This window comes from Chiloscyllium plagiosum, unplaced genomic scaffold (assembly GCF_037043375.1).
Source record: "Chiloscyllium plagiosum isolate Xiang-an unplaced genomic scaffold, Cpla_swu_hap1 HiC_scaffold_29, whole genome shotgun sequence".
NCBI classification, from domain to species: Eukaryota; Metazoa; Chordata; class Chondrichthyes; order Orectolobiformes; family Hemiscylliidae; genus Chiloscyllium; species Chiloscyllium plagiosum.
The window spans coordinates 9,717,374-9,738,741 of NW_028270167.1; the positions used below are offsets into that span (position 1 = coordinate 9,717,374).

Consider the following 21,368-nt stretch of genomic DNA (forward strand, 5'->3'; position numbering starts at 1 on the left):
TTCAGGTCCATAACCTCACATCAGAATGGATGGAGTGGGGTTAATGGAATATGTTTTTGTGCTTTATTTGTTTCTTTTAATGCAGTGCACAAATCCAATTGGAACCTTTAATATTCCTTTGGGAGCGATTTAGTTTTATTTTAAACTTGTGTGACAGTAAGTCCAAGTTAATAATCCCAATGCTGAATTAATTTAGTGCATATAGCTCTGTGCTTAATTACTCAACATATTCAAAACTCTAATTAAATAAAATTATAATACTGACATATTTGTGGATTAAGTTCCATATCCTACCTTGTGCATCAATTAACATTAGGTAATTTTCTTTTGGCTTAAGTTCACTGGATGGCTTCTAACAATGTTTATCGACTGCAATTGCTAAGAGGTCAGGCTAATGACCTTTTACCAGACTCTTCACAACCTTGTTTTAATACCTAACTTGGACATGAGTTTCAAACTTCACAAATGTGCACCATCATCATGAACACCTGTTTATGGATCTGTAAATGTTATTATTTTATTGCCTAGGGAAACTGCCATAGTTTGTTTTCAAGATCGACAATCCATTTAGCAGTCTTTTAGTTGCTGTGCTGGGAAAGTTGTAATGGTATCGAGAATGGAACAAAAATTAAATTTATGAGCGACGATCAGACTTGGGTTATTCCTGTTCTATTTGTGGTGCATTTGGCCACGTCTTCGTTGGCCAGCCCTCAAGCAGTTAAGGATTGTACAGACTTCCTGCGGAAGGTTGCAACAAGGAACTTCACTAGGTGGATCAGTTTCCAAGTTATTGATGTTTGCAATTAACCAGGTATGTTGTTGAGATAGTCATTTGTAGAGTATGAAGTGTGTTGTTGGTACTACAGAAGTTCAGAGTGTATTTTCGTGTTTTGGGGTCATGAATCAGTGGGAATGCTTTGCTCACTGTCAGCCAATAATGTTCTCTTAGAGGTCTTTCCCTGCAGATATCAGAAAGTTCAATATGCACTGGCAAAGGAAGCAACTCCAGCTATGTCAACATTGCAGAACTGTTTCTTATGACTGCCCAGAATTAGACACTACTACATTTGTTTGATGGCTCCTGAGCCAGGTTGAGTAGCAGTAATCTACTGTTCGACCCACTATACCTGACCCATTGTCTCAATATTTCAGGTTTGAATTTTCCCCACACTTCACTAGAGTACGTCTGGACATAGCTGATATGGCTACCTGAAAGTTGTATCTGAAAACCTTGTCTGGCTGAAACTCCTGAAACCCTGAGCAAATCATGGAGCACATAATTACATTTTCGCTCAGCTCAAATTTCAAGGCAACATCTTTAAGTTATGGTTGCTGTTAAGCAGGACATTGGTCTGGTTAGGGAACTTGATACTAAAACTGTGACAAGAGCTTAGTACATCTTTTGACTCCTAGTGAAGACTGCCTGAAGAAACAAAAGCCACATGAAAGAAGAAGAAAGAAAGAAACATGCTTTATTTCACTCTGCATTATATTAATCTAGTCCTAGAATGGGGTTTAAATGCTTGCTCCTTTTATTTGACAAGATGTCTACCCTTAATGCCAACAGTATCTTTACTGCCTTATCCTCATTGAAGTCCGTGTTCCTGCAAAACATCTTTTTGCACTAGCTATAACTCTTAACATTCGGAATTCCAAATCATTATAAATCATTATGCAATTGCAAAAATGAATGCCGCATCACTACAGCAAACAATGTAGCTGTAGGCTTCCTGATTCCAGGGTTTGACATGAATTTTCATTTTCTTTCCTTTTTAATTTTAAATATATAATGTACACACAATATTTTTGCTTTTGGATAGAAATAATGTTGTTCCACTTTTTTGCATAAACCAGGAAACCTCTGGAGCATGTGTCAGTTTTGAAATTGAGAAAAAAAAGATTTCCAAGGTAGCAAGAATTCTAACCACCTTTTTCAATGTACTAATCTTACTATGAAATGTAACGATGCAGATTTTGTTACCCTTAATACATGCTACAGCTTTGGTAATGGTAACCATTCCTTCCTTTAATGTAACTTTCCCTTCATACATCCTGCAGGTCACATTATCTGACAATCATTTGAGGTCTATAATAACACTTCACTGTAAACCTATGAACAACTAGGTCATTTTTACTGATCAAGGTTCAAAGGATACATGAAGCTTATGGGCCACTCGGTTCTCGCATTCTACTTTTCCTAGTCATTATGGATAAATAAGACATTCAAGTCTCTAGGCACCTTTTTTGACTCCTAGAGAAGATAGCCTCAGGAAATAAAAGTGGTTTCTTTAGAATGGAAAAGAACCATTTTTATTGATGACTGAAAAGCTATTAGTGCTTTGGGTCTGGCTGAAAGGCTTGCTTATTGAAATCACTTCACATTTAGAGAACAATCAATTGATCTACCATCTGGTTAGACCACAGCTGGAGTACTGTTTGCAGTCTGGTTACCTATACTACAGGAAGGATGTGATTGTACTGGAGGGAGTGCAAAGGAGATTTACTAGGATATTGCCTGGGATGGAGCATTTCAGCTGTGAAAGAAGGCTGGTTGTTTTATTTGGAGCAGAGAAGGTTGAGGAAGAACCTGACAGAGATGTATTAATATTGAGGGACATGGACGTGGTGAATAGAAAGCAGTTGTTTTTCTTGCTTGAAGGGTCAGAAAGAGGGATAATTTTAAAGTGAAATACAGGAGGTTTAGTGGGAATTTGAGGAAAATCGTTTCTATCCAAAGGTTGATAGAGGTCTTCAATGCACTGCCTTGGTGGGTAATTGCGGCAGGAATCTTCACAACCTTTAAAAAGTACTTAGGTGAGCACTTGAAGTTTCATAACATTCAAAGCTGTGGGACTAAAACAGGTAACAATATATTTTTGGCAATACAAACTCATTGGACTCATTCTGTACTGTATGATTCTATAATAGCTTTAAAATTAATATTCAAAAGTTTGTCTGATCTATCAGGTGCATATTTTATTTTCCTATTTGTTGAAGTGTCTGACATTCTGTGGCATGCAAGCTACACAGCTTCCACTAATGCTTGATTGATATAGAAAAGATGTTTCCTCAATTGAGTGTGACCAAAACTAGATACCCATAAATACAACATAGTCATGAATAAATCCACTAGGGAATTCAGTAGAAATTTATTCACCCTGAGAGTATCAGTAGCTGGAATGTAGAACAAACTGTCACATGGAATAGTTGAATTGAATAGCATTCATACATTTAAAGTCAAGCTGGATGAACACGAAAGAGAATGGAAAAGAAGGCTATGCTAATATAGTTAGATGAGCAAGGATGGGAGATGGCTTGTCTGGAGTATAAAGATTGGCATGGAACAGTTATATGCTGTAATCCTTCAAACAAACTCACAAAAATAAAACTGATCAACTGGTTACTTTCATGTTACTGTTTGTGTGTGCTTGCCTTTTGCAAATTGACCGCTGTGTTCCTATTATAACAGTGATTTCATTCAAAGGGTGGTCTGCAGTGATGCATTTTGGGATATTCTGTAGTCTTGGAAGGTATTATATACAAGCAAGTCCTTCATTTCACTTCGTTATTTTAAAAGACAGCATATGAGAAACACCCTGGAGAACTGTGAAATGTGCCACAAAAGTTACTATCATTCACTGAGGTAATTTTACAGCCTAGTTTCCAAAAGAAACGTGTTCAGATTTATCTGAAGCAGTCATAGACAGCAACATACAAAACTAAAGTGGGACTGTTTATACCTTTCTTTTCTGTGGTAATAATAATTATTATTATCCTGACAGTGACTTTTGTTCAAAACACTGTTTTAATAAAATTACTGAAACTGAACTGCATATGACATGGGACAAAATGAACTTGTTAATATTCTTATTTATTTTGCAAGAGTCCTGCTTCTCATTGAATTTTTAGAGTCATAGAGATGTACAACATGGAAACAGACCTTTTGGTCTAATTCTTCCATGCTGATCAGACATGCCGCGTGGGCGGCACGGTGGCACAGTGGTTAGCACTGCTGCCTCACAGCGCCCGAGACCCGGGTTCAATTCCCGCCTCAGGCGACTGACTGTGTGGAGTTTGCACATTCTCCCCGTGTCTGCGTGGGTTTCCTCCGGGTGCTCCGGTTTCCTCCCACAATCCCAAAGATGTGCAGGTTAGGTGAATTGACCATGTTAAATTGCCCGTAGAGTTAGGTAATGGGTAAATATAGGGGTATGGGTGGGTTGCGCTTCGGCGGGTCGGTGTGGACTTGTTGGGCCGAAGGGCCTGTTTCCACACTAATGTAATCTGTAATCTAATCTAACATCCCAAATAAATCTATTCCCATTTGCCAGCATTTGGCCCATAACCCTCTCAACCCTTCCTATTCATGTACCCATCCATATGCCTTTTAAATGTTGTAATTGTACCAGCCTCCACCACTTCCTCTGGCAGCTCATTACATACATGCACCACCCTCTCCATGAAAAAATTGCCCCTTGGTTCTTTTTAAATCTTTCCCCTCTCACCCCAAACCTATGCCCTCTAGTTCTGGACTCCCCCATCCCAGGGAAAAGACTTTACATATTTATCCTATCCATGCCCGTCATAATTTTGTAAACCTCTATAAGGTCACCCCTCAGCCTCCGATGCTCCAGGAAAAACAGCACCAGCCTGTTCAGCCTCTACTGATAGCTCAACCCCTCCAACCCTGGCAACATCCTTAAAAATCTTTTCTGAACGTTTTCAAGTTTCACAACATCCTTTCTGTAGCAGGGAGACCAGAATTGAATGCAGTATTCCATTGGCGTAACACGATCCTGTACAGCTGAAACATGATCTCCCAACTCCTATACTCAATGCATAGATCAGTAAAGGCAATAGTAGTCACTGAATCTCCTACTATTAACATCATTGGGGTAACCTTTAATCAGAAACTGACCTGAACTAGCCATATAAATACTGTGGCTATAAGAGCAAGTCAGAAGTTGTGGAATAAATCTTCAGTACCTCCTTACCTCTATGTCAATCTACTGAAGAATGCCTAAGTCCCTATATCTGAATTTTGCATATAAATCCTTCTGTTCACACTTGGAGACAGATCTGAAGTACTAGTTTAACACTCTTTAAATGCGCTGTGGCTCCATACACACGTTCCCCCCTGGATCCCTGGTGGATGTTGCTGTTTCCCTGGTTATCCTCTTGCCCTTATTATACGTAGAGCATAGCTTGTGATTCTCCCTAGTTTTACCTGCCAGTGTTTTTACACGTCCCCTTTTTGCTCTCTTAATTGCTTTCTTAAGTTCTTCCCTGCACTGTCTGTACTCCACTGGAGACTCTGTTGTTTTGCTCCCTTTGTGCCTGCTAAAAGCTTTCTTTCTCTTCTTATCCAATCCTGAATATTCCTTGCTATCCAGGGTTCTCTACATTTGTTGCTCCTAAGTTTCATCTTTGAGGGAACATGTTGGACCTATACTCTCCCTGAATCCTTTTTGAATAACCCTTTGTTTTTATTCATCTACGGGATGAGGGTGTCGCTGGATAGGCAGCATTTTTTGCCCATCCCTAATTGCCCAGAGGGCAGTTAATAGTCAACCACATTGCTGTAGCTCTGCAGTCACATGTAGGCCAGACCAGGTAAGGAAGGACATTAGTGATCCAGATGCGTTTTCCCAACAATCTTAGACTCTTAATTCCAGATTTTTTTAATTGAATTCAAATTCCACACTCTACCATGGTGGGATTCGAACCTGGGTCTCCAGAACATTATCTGGGTCTCTGGATTAACAGTCAAGCGACAGTACCACTAGCCCTTGTCCTGCTGTAGATTTTCCCATAAGTAGTTTCTCGTAATGTACTTTGGCCGGATCCTGCCTTATTTTAATATAATCGGCCTTCCTCAATCCAATATTTTCTTGCAGACCATCTTTTTCCTTTCCCATTACAAAGTTAAATCATGCCATGTTATCACTATAATGCTTCCCCTTACCTGACCTCCAACACCTGTCTTTCTTCATTCCAACGAATTAGGTCCAGCATTGCAGCATCCCTGTTGGACCTTTACATATTAACTACCCAAAACCTGTCTGCTATGTACATCAGAAGTGTTGTGGAATATTCTTCACTCACTTGGAACAACACTCAAGAAGATCATCACCATTCAGGTCAAAGCAGCCCAAGCACCAACTCGAGCATTCACTCATTCCATCATAAATACAAAATGACACAGGGTGTGCAGGGAGTTCTAGTTAGGTGGATAAAGAACTGATTGAGCAACAGGAGACAGGGAGTAGTAGTTGAAGGGAGTTTCTCGAAATGGAGAAAGGTGACCAGTGGTGTTCCACAGGGGTGAGTATTGGGGCCACTGTTATTTGTAATATACATAAATGATCTAGAAGAGGGCACAGTTGGTATGATCAGCAAGTTTGCAGATGACACAAAGATTGGTGGAGTAGCAGAAAGCATAAGGGACTATCAGAGAATACAGGAGGATATAGATAGACTGGAGAGTTGGGCGGAAAAGTGGCAGATGGCTTTCAATCCAGACAAATGTGAGGTGATGCATTTAGGCAAGTCTAATTCTAGAGCGAATTATACAATGAATGGAAGAGCCTTGGGAAAAGTTGATGAGCAGAGAGATCTGGGAGTGCAGGTCCATTGTACCCTGAAGGTTGCTGCACAGGTGGATAGAGTGGTCAAGAAGGCATATAGTATGCTTGGCTCATTGGATGGGGTTTTGAGCATAAGAGCTGACAAGTCATGTTAAAATTATACAAGACATTGGTTCAGCCGCATTTAGAATTTTGTGTACAGTTCTGGTCGCCATATTACCAAAAGGATGTGGACGCTTTGGAGAGGGTGCAGAGAAGGTTTACGAGAATGTTGCCTAGTATGGAAGGTGCTAGCTATGAAGAGAGGTTGAGTTGGTTAGGTTTATTTTCACTAGAAGATTGAGGGGGGACCTGATTGAGGTTTACAAAATCATGAAGGGTATAGATAGGGTGGATAGAGACAAGCTTTTTCCCAGGGTGAAGGATTCAATAACGAGAGGTCATGATTTCAAGTTGAGAGATGGAAAGTTTAAGGGGGAATACACACGGCAAGTACTTCACACAGAGGGTGATGGGTGTTTGGAACGCGTTGCCAGCAGAGGTGATAGAGGCAGGCACGGTAGATTCATTTAAGATGCGTCTGGACAGATGCATGAGAAGGTGGGGAGCAGAGGGATACAAATGTTTAGGAATTGACCAACAGGTTTAGACAGCACATTTGGATTGGCTCAGGCTTGAAGGGCCGAAGGGCCTGTTCCTGGGTTGTAAATTTTCCTTGTTTCTTTCTTTGTTTACACCAGTGTATATTAAGTGTATTGCAGCAAGAGCGGCACGATGGCTTAGTGGTTAGCACTGCTGTCTCACAGCACTAGGGTCCCAGGTTAGTTTCCAGCCTTGGGCGACTGTTTGTGTGGAGTTTGCACATTCTCCCCGTGTCTGTGTGGGTTTCCTCCAGGTGCTCCGGTTTCCTCCCACAATCCAAAGATGTGCAGGTCAGGTGAATTGGCCATAGTGTTAGGTGTGTTAGTCAGAACGAAATGGGTCTGGGTGGGTTACTCTTTAGAGGGTTGGTGTGGACTGGTTGGGCCGAAGGGCCTGTTTCCACACTGTAGGGAATCTAATAAACTGATCAAAAGTCTTCAGTAGCACCTTCCAAATCTGCAACCCCTATGCATCCTAAAAGGATAAGGGCAGTAGTGCATGGAAATACTACCATTTGCAGATTCTCCTCCAAGCTATACGCCATCCCAGCTTGGAATTACATTCTTATTTTTACACTGTTCCAATATCAAAATCCTGGACACCCTTCTAAATGACAGTTTGGTGCACTTGTATCAGATGGACTGCAGTGCTTTCAGACAGCATCTCAGCAACAACATTTTGAGGTTAGGTATGCCTCATAAAAGCTGGCCTTGCCAGCAATACCCACATCCAATGAATGAATCTTAAAAAGTGTGATTTTTCACAAAATGTAACTGTTGCACATCAGTTTAATTAGTTATGACTTCATAACTAAACTTGATTCTGTTTACACTTGATGTACACCTTTCATGTAGATTCTTGATTAGCACTCAGGATTGGATGACCTTTTTGGTCCCCTACAGCCCAAGGACACTGTAGTTGGTTATAATTGCAACTCCTTCCCTCTCTACCATCAGATAATTCCTCACAGATAGGGCAGTAAACTAGGTACATAAGGCAGAAGTGAGGACTGCAAATGCTGGAAACCAAATTTTAGATTAGAGTGGTGCTGGAAAAGCACAGCAGGTCAGGCAGCATCCGAGGAGCAGGAAAATCGACGTTTTGAGCAAAAGCCTTTCATCAGGAATGGACAGAGGCCACCACTACGTACATAAGGCAGTTAAGGAGGGAGATGGTTGCAAAGTGATTATGTAACCATGCTATTAATCCAGTAACCACAGGTGCACATTCTGAGGGTCACAGGTTTGAATCCCACTTTGGCAGATGATGAACTTTGAATCCACTTTTTTAAAAAGTGGAATAAAGACCAAACCTAATGGCCAGGCAACCTTTACCGATTGCTGTTAAAACCCATAAAGCAATTAATGGGCACACCTAATGATGTGCATGTACATTTATAAATGGAATATTTACTCAGGCATCCATCATTTCTCTATAGGTGTAATGTTTATCTATTCAGAATAATTCTAAATCTTTTTACTTAATGGATGTCATTATGAAAATGCTTCTATCATCTTGTCTTATCATGTCAATAATTGTGATTCTATTTGTGTATCTAGCATTTTAAAAATAATTTTTAATGTCTATCTCCCCTTTGAGCAATGTCATTAATTCATCTCGTCAAAAGTGTTTTGAGACGTTAGGATTATAAAATTGCTTATTGCACAGTATAGCCTTACATTGCCAGCCCTCGTGTTTGTGCCTCGGTTAATATTTGTAAGTGCTACCTGACAGGATTTTATTGAGTTTTATTTAGAAGAGACCGTTGATATATATTTGGTGCATTAGACCTGGGACATCAAATCAAAATAAAAATGTGAAACATTGTGCCATTCATCTTTAAATAATGAAGAGTATTTTAAATTATATCCTAAAATTTGTAGTCTACAGTTAAAGACAGATTCAAAATGATTTGTAACACCGCAGTATGAAAGCGACCAGCTTTGAGAAAAGTGAGGGGAGTAAATGAGTAAACTCAGATCCTTCTAGCAATACTATCTTTTCCTGTTAACTGCCCCTTTCTGGAAGTGTTATCTTTTGTGGGCATTCTGTTCAGTATCCCCAAACATTACCAATCCTGACCACATATGCATTTTCAACAGAGTTAAGCAGAGACCAAGTAAGGTTCACTTTACTTTCCCTTCTTAGTCCAGTGACGCAGCATCACCAGTCCTCAAAGAGATTGCTTAACTTTGTAAAAGCTATAAAGCAAACCTTAAATCATCCAGGATTTATTGCTCAATCCCACAACATATAGGGGTGATTCTTATAGGATTTTTTGGGCTAAGTTTCAGATTTGTCAAATTTAATGAAGGATTTTACTCCATAAGGCCTAGTAAGCATTTGTTTTAAAAAATTCTCAAGGTCAGGTTCGTAGGAGAGTAGTCTGACACAGAACAAACGACCAAGAGGCGAGTCTGCTAGAATATGAGCATTTTATTCCCCGCAGCGTCGCCACAACCAGGTCTCATACTTACAACGGGTCTGGCTTATACTCACTCTACATGTTACCGGAACTGGGAGCCGTCAGTTCTCGTAGAGCGGTTGCCAACAACCCACGCTCGGCGGTTAAACGTAACCCCGGAGCAGACTCCCGGGTCTGGCTTATACTCACTCTACATGTTACCGGAACTGGGAGCCGTCAGTTCTCGTAGAGCGGTTGCCAACAACCCACGCTCGGCGGTTAAACGTAACCCCGGAGGAGACTCACCGAACTGGAGACTTTTCCAGCTGATATACTCTTTTCCAGATATAAACATTCATGTGAACAGCAGAGCAAGACTAAAAAACACATTCCATTCTGGTTACATACAGATAAGAAGATTCACACGGGGAGGTGTGTAATAAGATTCACACGGGACTAAGCAACACCTCCATTCCGGTTAGATTCACACATGTATTGGGACACAATTTTAACCCTTTCACCACATTCCACTGCTTGGCCCAATACATGTGTTACATTATGATTCACACATGTATTGGGACATAATTTTACACCACAGCATTCTTGCCATATCTAATCAGACTTAGCCTCATTAACTACATACCACATCTCTAGCGCACTTCTCTCATCCCATTCTAGCCCCATTCTACCATTCAGCCTACCTGGAATAACTCACATTTGCTGAGATACCCTGGAATTGACCAGCATTCCTAGCACTGACACCGTCTTTAAAAGGCCATTGTGCACTCGGGCAAACACTGTTAGTTGATGCTTCCATGTCCTGGACATTGCAGAGAAGTCAAAGTTGGCACCTTGCTTTATGGACAGGAACTTGGTGGTCCTGGTGGATGGGATAGAGAAGAAATGGGATCCCTCTTTCCTGAGGACCAGCAGAGGAGGTCGTGATTCAGACCATGCCATCCTGGTCTGAAGTTTCCACCCAGCACAGTGCAGATTCAGTCATCTGGAGGAATGCATAGCAATACAAATAGAAAGTCAATGACCTTCTCCACTCTGCCATCTTCTCTCTAGTACCTTATTCTCACACAATCTCTGCAACTGTATCAACCTCCCACCAAGGCTCATGCTCTACTGCAAACTAAAACATAAATTGCTGGAAAAGCTCAGCAGGTTTGGCAGCATCAGAGTTAACATGTCGGGTTAAGTGACCTTTTCTCAAAGCCTGTAAGAAGAGTCTCTCGACCAGAAAATTTAACTCTGATTTCTCTCCTTAGATGCTGCCAGACTTACTGTTTCTGTTTCTAATTTACAGCTTCCGCAGTTCTTTCAGTTTTCATATTATACCACTCTCTTTATTGCCTGTTACATTTTCCCTTATTTGCTGTCACTCACCTCAACCACTAACACCCACTAATCCTGCATGCCCTACTCTTTTGATCTGAACACCTCCCCATCAGCATCAAACGTATTAGTTGTGCCACTCACTTTCATCTCCAGTAATATCTTTCTCGCTCATTCCAGAAGGAAAACAACCCACAGTAAAACAAAGAGTCAGGTTAGTGAGCAACCTAATATTTGGTTCCTAACCCCTTATGGGGAGAGGTTCATGACACTGACCACACTAAGCTGCAGACTGACTGTGTCCAACCCTCTAGACTGGTATTGAAGGTTGCTGTTGACTTATTCATTGAATCATAGAATCCCTACAGTGTGGAAACAGGCCATTTGGCCCATCGAGTCCACACTGACCCTCTGAAGAGCAGCCCACCAGGACCCAGCCCCTTACACTATCTTTGTAACCCTGTATTTTCCATGGCTAATCCACCTATCCCGCACATCCCTGGAGACTATGGGGTAATGTAGCATGGCCAATCCACCTAACCTGCTCAAGTTTGGAGTGTGGGAGGAAGCTAGAGCACCCAAAGGAAACCCACGCAGACACGAGACTGTTGCCTGAGGGTGGAATCGAATCCGGGTCCCTGGTGCTGTGAGGCAGCAGTGCTGACCACCATGCTGCTCAGGTTTGTGCCAGCACCCCCTGAGTTAGGCCTTTAACTCATTGACAACCATGCCAAGCTTCTGCCTTTACGTCTGCAATACAATGGCAATACAAAACTGCAGTACTATAACGCCGCAATCCTTTGGTGAAGGGTAATGTGCAAAGCATGGTAGGAAGAGTTGCAATTTGTGAGCATTCACATTGGCTGAAAGTGAGTGAGCAAGAAGAGTGCAGACTGGACCAGTCTGCATCTTAGGCTGGCTGCGTATCCCTGAGCACAAAATGCTCTTGCTGCAGCTTTGCAATGATACTTACTGTTGAAGTGTAGAGCCTACTGTAAGAGAGATGTGTCATGACGGTTCATGTGGAACACCAGTGTACATGGACAGAGGGTGCGTGTGGCCAGTGCAGATGAAACATGCCTTGAGATGCTGTTCCATGGTGACCAGCATGTAAGGTCTTCATAGTCAGTGGTGAGCTGGAATCACCAGGCGTTCACGCAGACTTCCATGTCGAGAATTCTCAGCATCTAGTTTGCACATGGCGGATGGTAAGATAGAACGCTGCTGATTAATGAAGTGAGAAGGTGCAGCAATAATTCTCCTTCATAAACAACTCTCTGCTGCCTAGTGAAAGTCTCACCTTGACTCCTGAAACTCCATTAAAAGTTGCAGCAGTTGTTTCCAATGTCAAGATGTCATTGGACTCCTCGGGTGATTCTACCACATTTTATCACCGCAGCCCATGTTGTTCAGATCGCTATAGGATTCCATTCATAGCGTCTTATCACTGACCCATTCGGGGAATCAAGATTAATAATTTAACAAATCAGTAAAATTTCAAGCAATACTCTTCCTGTAGGATGAAATGTAAAAATATTATATGATCTCAACTTTAAAACTGAGACCAGTTTTTTTTTTCCAATCAATGGATGTTTATTAGTTATGGATCTTTTCTAATCATTATTATACACCTCTATAATAAAGACTGGGATTTGAACTCAGACCTTCTAGCCAGAAGTAGGGACACTATCAATGCATCACAAGAGCCCTTTCATTAGTTATACAAAGGTTCACTGATTACCATATTGATTACCATATTACCATATTTACTTTTTTTCAGATTTTGTTTTTAATCAACCTGTTCAGACATGTTTTTATATATCTGTGGAGCAGGACTTGAACTGTGGCCTCTTGGTTCAGGGGTGGGGACTCTACCACTGCACAACATGAACCTTTGAGATTTTACTTTGAAAATTTAAAGGGGGCAGCATGGTGGCACAGTGGTTAGCATTGCTGTATCGCAGACCAGGGACCCGGGATTGATTCCAGCATCAGGCGACTGTGTGGGTTTCTTCTGAATGCTCCAGTTTCCTCCCACATTCAAAGATAAGCAAGGTAGGTGGATTGGCCATGCTAAATTGTCCATAGTGTCCAGGAATGTGCAGGCTAGATGGATTAGCCATGGGAAATGCAGGGTTACAGGGATAGGATAGGAGGGAGTGGGTTTGGCTGGTATACTGTTTGGAGGGTCGGTGTGGACTTGATGGGCCAACTGGCCTGCTTCCACACGGTAGGGGTTCTGTGATTTAATGACCAATTAACCGACAGTTGCTTCCAGCCTACTCCAGATTGACGTGGTTGTATTATCAACAGGTGCTGTTTGTCAGTCAAGCTCTAGCCTAAGGCCACATTGCAGCAGCTAGTCAGAGATCCAGCAGTTCAGGCAAATTTAGAAGCCCTCTGAGGGTGCAGCAGGCAGGCATAGGCCTTCCTGGAGATAGAGGACACCTCTATTTTGAAGCATTCTGTCCCTTGCCTGCCATCCATTCCATCCTGCTGCTCTTTCAAGGTCAGAAGTGACTGACTCTCTTGTTACCCATTACCCATTGTTACACAGGGAGACCACTCTCTGGCTGTTAATTGCTTGGTCTGGGGTAAACTATATTGAGTGACTTTCCCACATAGAATTAGAAACTTGGAATAGAGTAGGCCATTCAGACCATCAAACCAGTTCCATCATTTATGTGATCATAATCGATCAAACACCTCAATGACTTTCACCCATGCATCTCCAAAATCCTGTATGCCATTGGTAATCAGAAATCTATCAATTTCTTCTTAACAAATACTCATAAATGGAGTTTCCACAGCCCATCGAAGTAGAGAAATCGAAAAATTCACAATCCTCTCGGTAAGAAAAATTCTCTTCATCTCAGACCCAAGTCTTAACGAGGACAGGGTTTGCTGTGGTGGTGGTGGGAAACAGCGAGAGTTGATAGAATATTGTCCAAAAACTTAAAGTCACAAACCAACTGACTTAAAAAAAAAATACAGCCCTAGAGCAACATAAAGCTGCAGGCAGGAGCTTTTTCAAGGACACTGCAAGGCTTCTCCCACTCAGTGGAAGGGGTCCTTGGACCATCAGCTCTCATAGTCCCAACAGCACCATAATTCAATAACACACACTGCCAGGACTTCACACAGACTTGAGAAGAAGGCAACATGGATCCTGGACTTGGGGTAAATGTGGGAATTTTGAACAGGATGGATTAGAGAAAGAGAGGGTGGCCGGGGTTGCTTTTTGAAATATAGTCTCGGTACCATTTTGGCGATGGTGGTGCCCTTGATGAACTGCAGAGCACTTCCAAAGCTGAGTACAACCATTCTTTTCCATCGCTTCACAAGAGTTGGTGAGATGGCCGCCTTCTTAATCTCACCCACCATCCCCCTCTATTGTAGCATTGGCCTGGAAGTGGTCAGTTGTTTTGTCAACAAGCTGAATTGCCCATTTATATGTGATTTAAAACCAATTACAAGCTGCAATTTTGTCACTTGACTACCATATTATTTTGGGAAATCAGGAGTTGATGTCATGTTCATCATCTGACATCATTATGATTGAATTTATGCATGCGCAGGGTAGTATGAGTCCAATTTCCACAGTTAAAATCGCAGCACTGGCTTCTGACTCCAATTTGAGAGTGCAAACAAGGTCCAGAAGCCCATGAAAGCATTCTTGCCAGGTGTTTCTGATGAAGCCTGGCATGGAAATATGGGAGGAAATTATTTGAATATAAGTGCATTTGGTATGATGGTAAACTCTCATGATAAGTCCCTACTTTATGCTCAGTTGAAACTAAATGTTATTTCAAAAGTATTTTGCAAAATCTTTGTTTAAGTATTTTCTATAGAGCATTACATTAAATGGTTTTTTTTGTGTCGAAAATGTACTCTGTTTTATTTTCTAAATTGTTCATTTAAAGAACTCTCCATTCTTTTTGTCCCTATTGTATTCAGGATCTAGGGATCCAGATTCAGGCTGTAGAAAGAATCCTGAATGTGGGAACACTGTCACCTGCCTTAGACCGACAACTTACATCTGAGGTAAACAGATCAAAATCACTTCCCTTATTTACTCCACAGTTGTCTGACAGTTTCAAGTTCACTGTTGCTGAGATGTTACTGCCTTTTGAGGAGCCTTAAATTGTACAACTTCAGCTTTAGTATAGTCCTGCAGCTTTTCCTGTGTTTATTTATACAGGGATCCCTTTGTTAAAGATGGCGGAGGATTTCTCTTTCTCACTCCTCTCCAAATTATTAATTGCCTCTTTTCTCTTTGTTTTGATGCTGAATCACTTTATTGAAACCATTATTTTTCACTCAAATCAGCATTCCCTTTCATTGGAAGACAGAAAATCTGTAACTAGACAATGCTGGAGACATTGCCAGCTAATGTAGTGTGAAATAGCTGTTTGTCAAAGGTGATTGAAATATTGATGCTTGTATGAGTAGCTTTTACATAAAGTATTTCTGAAATTTTGATTTGCTTTCCAACTTAATCTCTCCTTGTCACCTGCATATCTCCAGTATTGAGGACCAGCAAATCTGTATTAAAGACAATAGAACTGCAGCTGAAGCCACATCATAGCCAATATACAAGCAAGGCCATAGCCATTAGTCAAACTGACATGTTAACAATTAAAAGTGGAGCTGTCTTTAAAAGCTGTTATAATGATTAAATTAGCTTGAGATATTTTGTCCACAATTTCTCAGCAATGGAGTGGCCAAGTAAACAATTTTACAGTGGTATCCTCTTTGAATCCCTTTACATTTTGATTGAATGTTAATGATAAACAAGTATTCTGCCAACGTTTGATTTTTAGTGTGGGTGGACAAAGGAGATTTGCCACAACATGTACATTTCCACTTGCAAACTGATCTTTTTCCAAAGTTGTATCAATAATGAACGGCTTATCATCCTTGCCATTCCCTAGAGATAGCAGAGAACGGTGGACCACTTAGTCAGAAGTTGAACTGTTCGAAATATTTCTTGAAGCTTCTGTTGGTAAATTGACAGCATGTGTAAATATAACTGAATTGTTAGTCAGTAAGGCTTTAGATCTCTGACATACCCTGGATTAGCAAACATGAAGTGGAATGATAAGATTGCCACTGAGCGAGCGATATCAGGATGAATCATTACAATTTTTTTGGAGAACGTCAGAAGCTGTGCATGTAGATGTGAGTGAAATCACTTTAGATTTTTGCTGTTGTTACATAAGCTGAATTTCATGAGAGTTTATCAACTGTTGTCTTTCACTGAAGATAAAATGGAGCACTTTGGGAAGACGGGGCATCTCATCTCCACTGAAATCTTCCCCAAGGTAAACCCTGTGGCCTGTTTCTTAAGGAGACAGAAACTCAAACCAAAACTTGATTCTCATAAGATGTGACACAAAGGATATAGAGCTGGCTTTGCTGGTACAGGCTCTATCTTAGAGTCAATGAGGCAGAGGTCTGGGTAAGAAGACCCACAATAGGCACTGCTGAGCCAAGAGAGGAAAAGGAGTAATCTTGGCTCAACAACCAAGCAGAGTGATGGTGAAGACAGATCCTTCAACAAATTGAATGGAGATTTAAAGACGAAAGAAAAGATTGGTCCACGAAAAGATAATGAAGGAAGGCTGTGTGCCAAACCTGAGAGAATGGGTGAGATTCTAAATGATTACTTTGCATCAGTGTTCACTGAGGAGAGGAACATGATGAATCTTGAGATTACAGATAGAAGTTTGATTAGTCTGGAACATGTTGGCATAAGTAGGGAAGATGTGTTGGGTATGCTAGAGGTTATTAAGGTGGACAAATTCCCAGGACCGGATGGGATCTATCCCAGGTTGCTGAGGGAAATTGCTGGGGCCCTGACAGATATCTTGGTGGCATCCTTAAGTACCGGTGAGGTGCCGAAGGACTGGAAGGTTGCTCATGTTGTCCCCTTGTACAAGAAGGGTAGTAGGGATATTCCGGAAAACTATAGACCAGTGAGCCTGACGTCGGTGGTGGGGAAGTTGCTGGAGAGGGTACTGAGAGATAGTGTCTATTTATATTTAGGAAAGAATGAGCTTATCAGTGATAGGCAACATGGTTTTGTGCGGGGGAGATCGTGCCTTACCAACTTAATTGAGTTCTTCGAGGAAGTGACCAAATTGTTAGATGAAGGAAGGGCTGTTGATGTCATATACATGGACTTTAGTAAGGCGTTTGATAAGGTTCCACATTGTAGACAAATGGAGAAAGTGAAGTCGCATGGTGTGCAGGGTGTTCTAGCTAGGTGGATAAAGAACTGGTTGATCAACAGGAGACAGAGAGTAATAGTTGAAGGGAGTTTCTCAAAATGGAGAAAGACGACCAGTGGTGTTCCACAGGGGTGAGTATTGGGTCCACTGTTGTTTGCAATAAATGATCTGGAAGAGGGCACTGTTGGTATGATCAAGTTTGCAGATGACACAAAGATTGGTGGAGTAGCAGAAAGCATAAGGGACTGTCGGAGAACACAGGAGGATATAGATAGACTGGAGAGTTGGGCAAAAAAGTGGCAGATGGCTTTCAACCCAGACAAATGTGAGGTGATGCATTTAGGCAAGTCTAATTCTAGAGCGAATTATACAATGAATGGAAAAGCCTTGGGAAAAGTTGCTGGGCAGAGAGATCTGGGAGTGCAGGTCCATTGTACCCTGAAGGTTGCTGCACAGGTGGATAGAGTGGTCAAGAAGGCATATAGTATGCTTGCCTTCAACAGACGGGGTATTGAGTATAAGAGCTGGCAAGTTATGTTAAAATTGTACAAGACATTGGTTCGGCCACATTTAGAATACTGTGTACAGTTCTGGTTGCCACATTACCAAAAGGACGTGGATACTTTGGAGAGGGTGCAGAGAAGGTTTACGAGGATGTTGCCTAGTATGGAAGGTGCTAGCTATGAAGAGAGGTTGAGTAGGTTAGGTTTATTTTCACTAGAAAACAGGAGATTGAGGGGGGACCTGATTGAGGTTTACAAAATCATGAAGGGTATAGTCAGGGTGGATAGAGACAAGCTTTTTCCCAGGGTGAAGGATTCAATAATGAGAGGTCATGCTTTCAAGGTGAGAGGTGGAATGTTTAAGGGGGTTACATGTGGCAAGTACTTCACACAGAGGGTGGTGGGCGTTTGGAACGCGTTGCTGGCAGAGGTGGTAGAGGCAGGCATGGTAGATTCATTTAAGATGCGTCTGGACAGATGCATGAGTAGGTAGGGAGCAGAGACATACAAATGCTTAGGAATTGAACGACAGCTTTAGACAGTACATTTGGATTGGCTCAGGTTTGGAGAGCCAAAGGGCCTGTTCCTGGGCTGTAAATTTTCTTTGTTCTAATTTTAAGTAGTGCTTCACTACTGGAAGCCCATTTGACTATGTTCAGAAGATTGAGTGTAGGTACTGAATTTTAAAAGACATTGAAGAACTGAATGGTGAGGCAGGAATGAGACATCCTGTTAAAGCAAGCAGGAGCTTAGGGGTTTAAGCACAAGACTACATTTCATTTGAGCTTGATGTTTCTGTGTTAAGAAGTTAACGTGGAGTTTCTTATGTAATTTAGTGCATTAGTATCTAATAAATAATGTATAGTTGATTTTGAGTTAAGTTTATTTATTATAGTAGGAAAGTTGTAAAACTTGAAATGTTGTTGTGCAGTCCTTTGAGCCGATCACTCGAAAATTCACATCTCTTAAAATGTAATCAGTCTGTCCTAGGATTGCAACATTGTTGTTCCCCGCAGTCAAATAATCCATTGACAATTCATTAGATGGTTTTGTTTTATGGAAATTAATATGTCAAAATTGGTCAGAATCTTTGGCAAAGGTGTGGTTCGTTGATATGAGAAGTAAGTTTTAAGTTTTTTCAAGAGGATGAGAATATGTAACTATGTTTATGTTGTATGTAGGGATGTATTTGGAAATTTGATACTGTGGTCAATTGATAATGTTTATCGATAATGTGTACCTTTCTAAAATAATCTTGATTGAGTTCAACTCTAAGTAACTTTATACAGATGCTATAATGTGGTATTTCAAGTGCTATTTTAAGTACTACTTAATAAATTAGTTGCAGGAAAGCTTATATATTATGCATAGTATGCTATAAAAATGGTGTAAATATTCCAATCTACTGACACTTTCTAAGTATGATAGTAAATTAGTATCACAATCCAGAAGGAGTCATTTAAGGAAAACAACCTGTCATAAGAAATGCCGGTTCAATGATATGTTTGTGGTATGATGCTGGGGATTCCGTCTGTTGATTCTGTTTAGGAATTCCCATGGCTTCTCAGCTGTTTTGGAGAATTCTATTTCTGGACTATTTGTCTGTGCTTGTACCCCCAAGAACAGATGGCAGAGTCACCTTCTAAATACTAAAGGGCTGTGAATAAGGACTTGTATAATTACATTCAGTGATGTAATAGCATGTGGTAGAACTGGCAGCTGCATCTGACTATCCCAAATGACCACATAAATCCCCTATAACCTTTAAAATTACAATTATAAAACATGGAATATTTTCCATTCTTTGGGCATCCAGGATGAGAATCAACCACTTCATCAGTTAAATTAGAGTAAGACTCATTCTGCACTTTAATAAATCGCTGGGACTCACTTCCAACCTCTGAAGTACATCCATACTACACTCGTGGCATTTCTGTTGAATGGGATTACCCAAAACAGTTCACAGTTGACCTATTGGAAACAGAGAAGCTTTTCATCTCCTTCTTCACACTGGACTGGTCTGAACCCAAAAGTGAGTGGACAATGTTTAATCCACTGCACCACTCAATACTCTTGAAAGTATTTTAAATATATGGTGCATCTGTATTTTAGATACCTGCTTTTTAACCTAAAGTTTGTCGTAACAGAATTAATAGAGTTTGGAACGTGCTTTGAGGTGCCACCACATTCTAGGGTTGACATTGCACTTTGAATGTCAAGAGTTTTGGCTCTGTCTTGGGAAGTTAGCTTTTATATTATAAAATGGTGATCTGAGCATTTTCAATTTTATCGTGTCTGGGGCACCTAGAATTTTACTAAGTTGGAAAGTAAAACACAAACAATTCCTTTTGCTTTTGACAAACGAAAGCAGTTGAAAATGTTGTTCGCTGTGAATCTTCCTTCACTGCATTAAAAATCATACAACACCAGGTTATAGTCCCAGCAGGTTTATTTAGAAGTGCTAGCTTTCAAAGTGCTGCTTCTTCATCAGGTGGTTGTCAGGCTGATGAAAATGCAGCACTTCGAAAGCTAGTGCTTGCAAATAAACTTGTTGGACTATAACCAGGTGTTGTGATTTTTAACTTTGTCCACCCCAGTCCAAAACCGGCTCCTCCAAATCATTCCTTCACTGCTGTTGGATCAAAACCCAGGATTTCCTTCCTTAACTGCATTGTGGGTCTACCTACAGCAATCAGATTGCAGCGATTCAAGAAAGCAGCTCACCACCACCTTCTCAAGGGCAACTAGGAACTGGCAGTAAATGTTAGCCAGATAATATTGCCCATATGCCACAAGTGAAATGCAAAACAAAAAGCTGACATTTAAAGTATACAGTTTAATTTATCAATTTAACTGTAACTAAATTATTGTCTTGAGTGAAAAATTAAAAGGTTTTGACCAACATCTTTTTTTCAGCAATACTCAAATTATTTACTGTACTTTGAAGAAGGAATAGATCTGATTATTTTCAAAAAAATTTAAAGCTAGGATGTGTAGAGTGTCAATAGCGTTTGTAAAATGTATTGGTCATGGAAAAAAGAAAACCTAGAAGGCTAATAGAATAAAAACTGAAAGAACTGTGGATGCTGTGAATCTAAAACAAAAACCGAAATTACCGGAAAAGCTCAGCAGTTCTGGCAGCATCTGTGCAGAGAAATCAGAGTTAACGTTTCAGGTCTGGTGACCTTTCCTCACACGCGGTCATTGGACCTGAAACTTTAACTCTGATTTCTCTTCACAGATGCTGCCAGACCTGATGAGCTTTTCCAGCAATTTCTATTTTTGTTAGGCCAATAGAACTTTAGCTTTGATCAAGAGAGCCAGGATATGAAGTGAAAGATGTTTTGTCATACCTATACATAGTCCTGGTTAGATCACAACTGAAGTACTGTATATAGGTCTAGGCAACATATCTTAGGATGCATCAGAGGGAGTGAAAGATATACCAAAATGGTACTAGGGTTCCACAGATGCATTGTTTATGAAGAGAAACTATGTAAACCCAGCTGTATTCACTGGAATACAGAAGGTTAATTACTGATTTTTATGAGGTTGTTAGAATATTTGTAGGATAGCTACAGAAGAATCTTTAAACACAAGAGAACATCAGTTAAAAAAATAAAGTCAGGCCTTTCGGGGAGAAGTTAGGAAATACTAC

The 21,368-nt window shown here is 40.8% G+C and overlaps 1 protein-coding gene across 14 annotated transcripts in view; it reads left to right on the forward strand.

Annotated features, from left to right (window-relative positions):
* Positions 1-21,368, forward strand: part of cep164 (centrosomal protein 164) — a 215,000-nt gene that overhangs the window by 140,852 nt on the left and 52,780 nt on the right. For all 14 annotated transcript variants that reach the window (XM_087976370.1, XM_087976371.1, XM_087976368.1 and 11 more), the window contains one exon: positions 14,932-15,018. In XM_087976370.1, the coding sequence (XP_087832496.1) occupies positions 14,932-15,018 (87 nt within the window). The remainder of the gene's footprint in view (positions 1-14,931; positions 15,019-21,368) is intronic.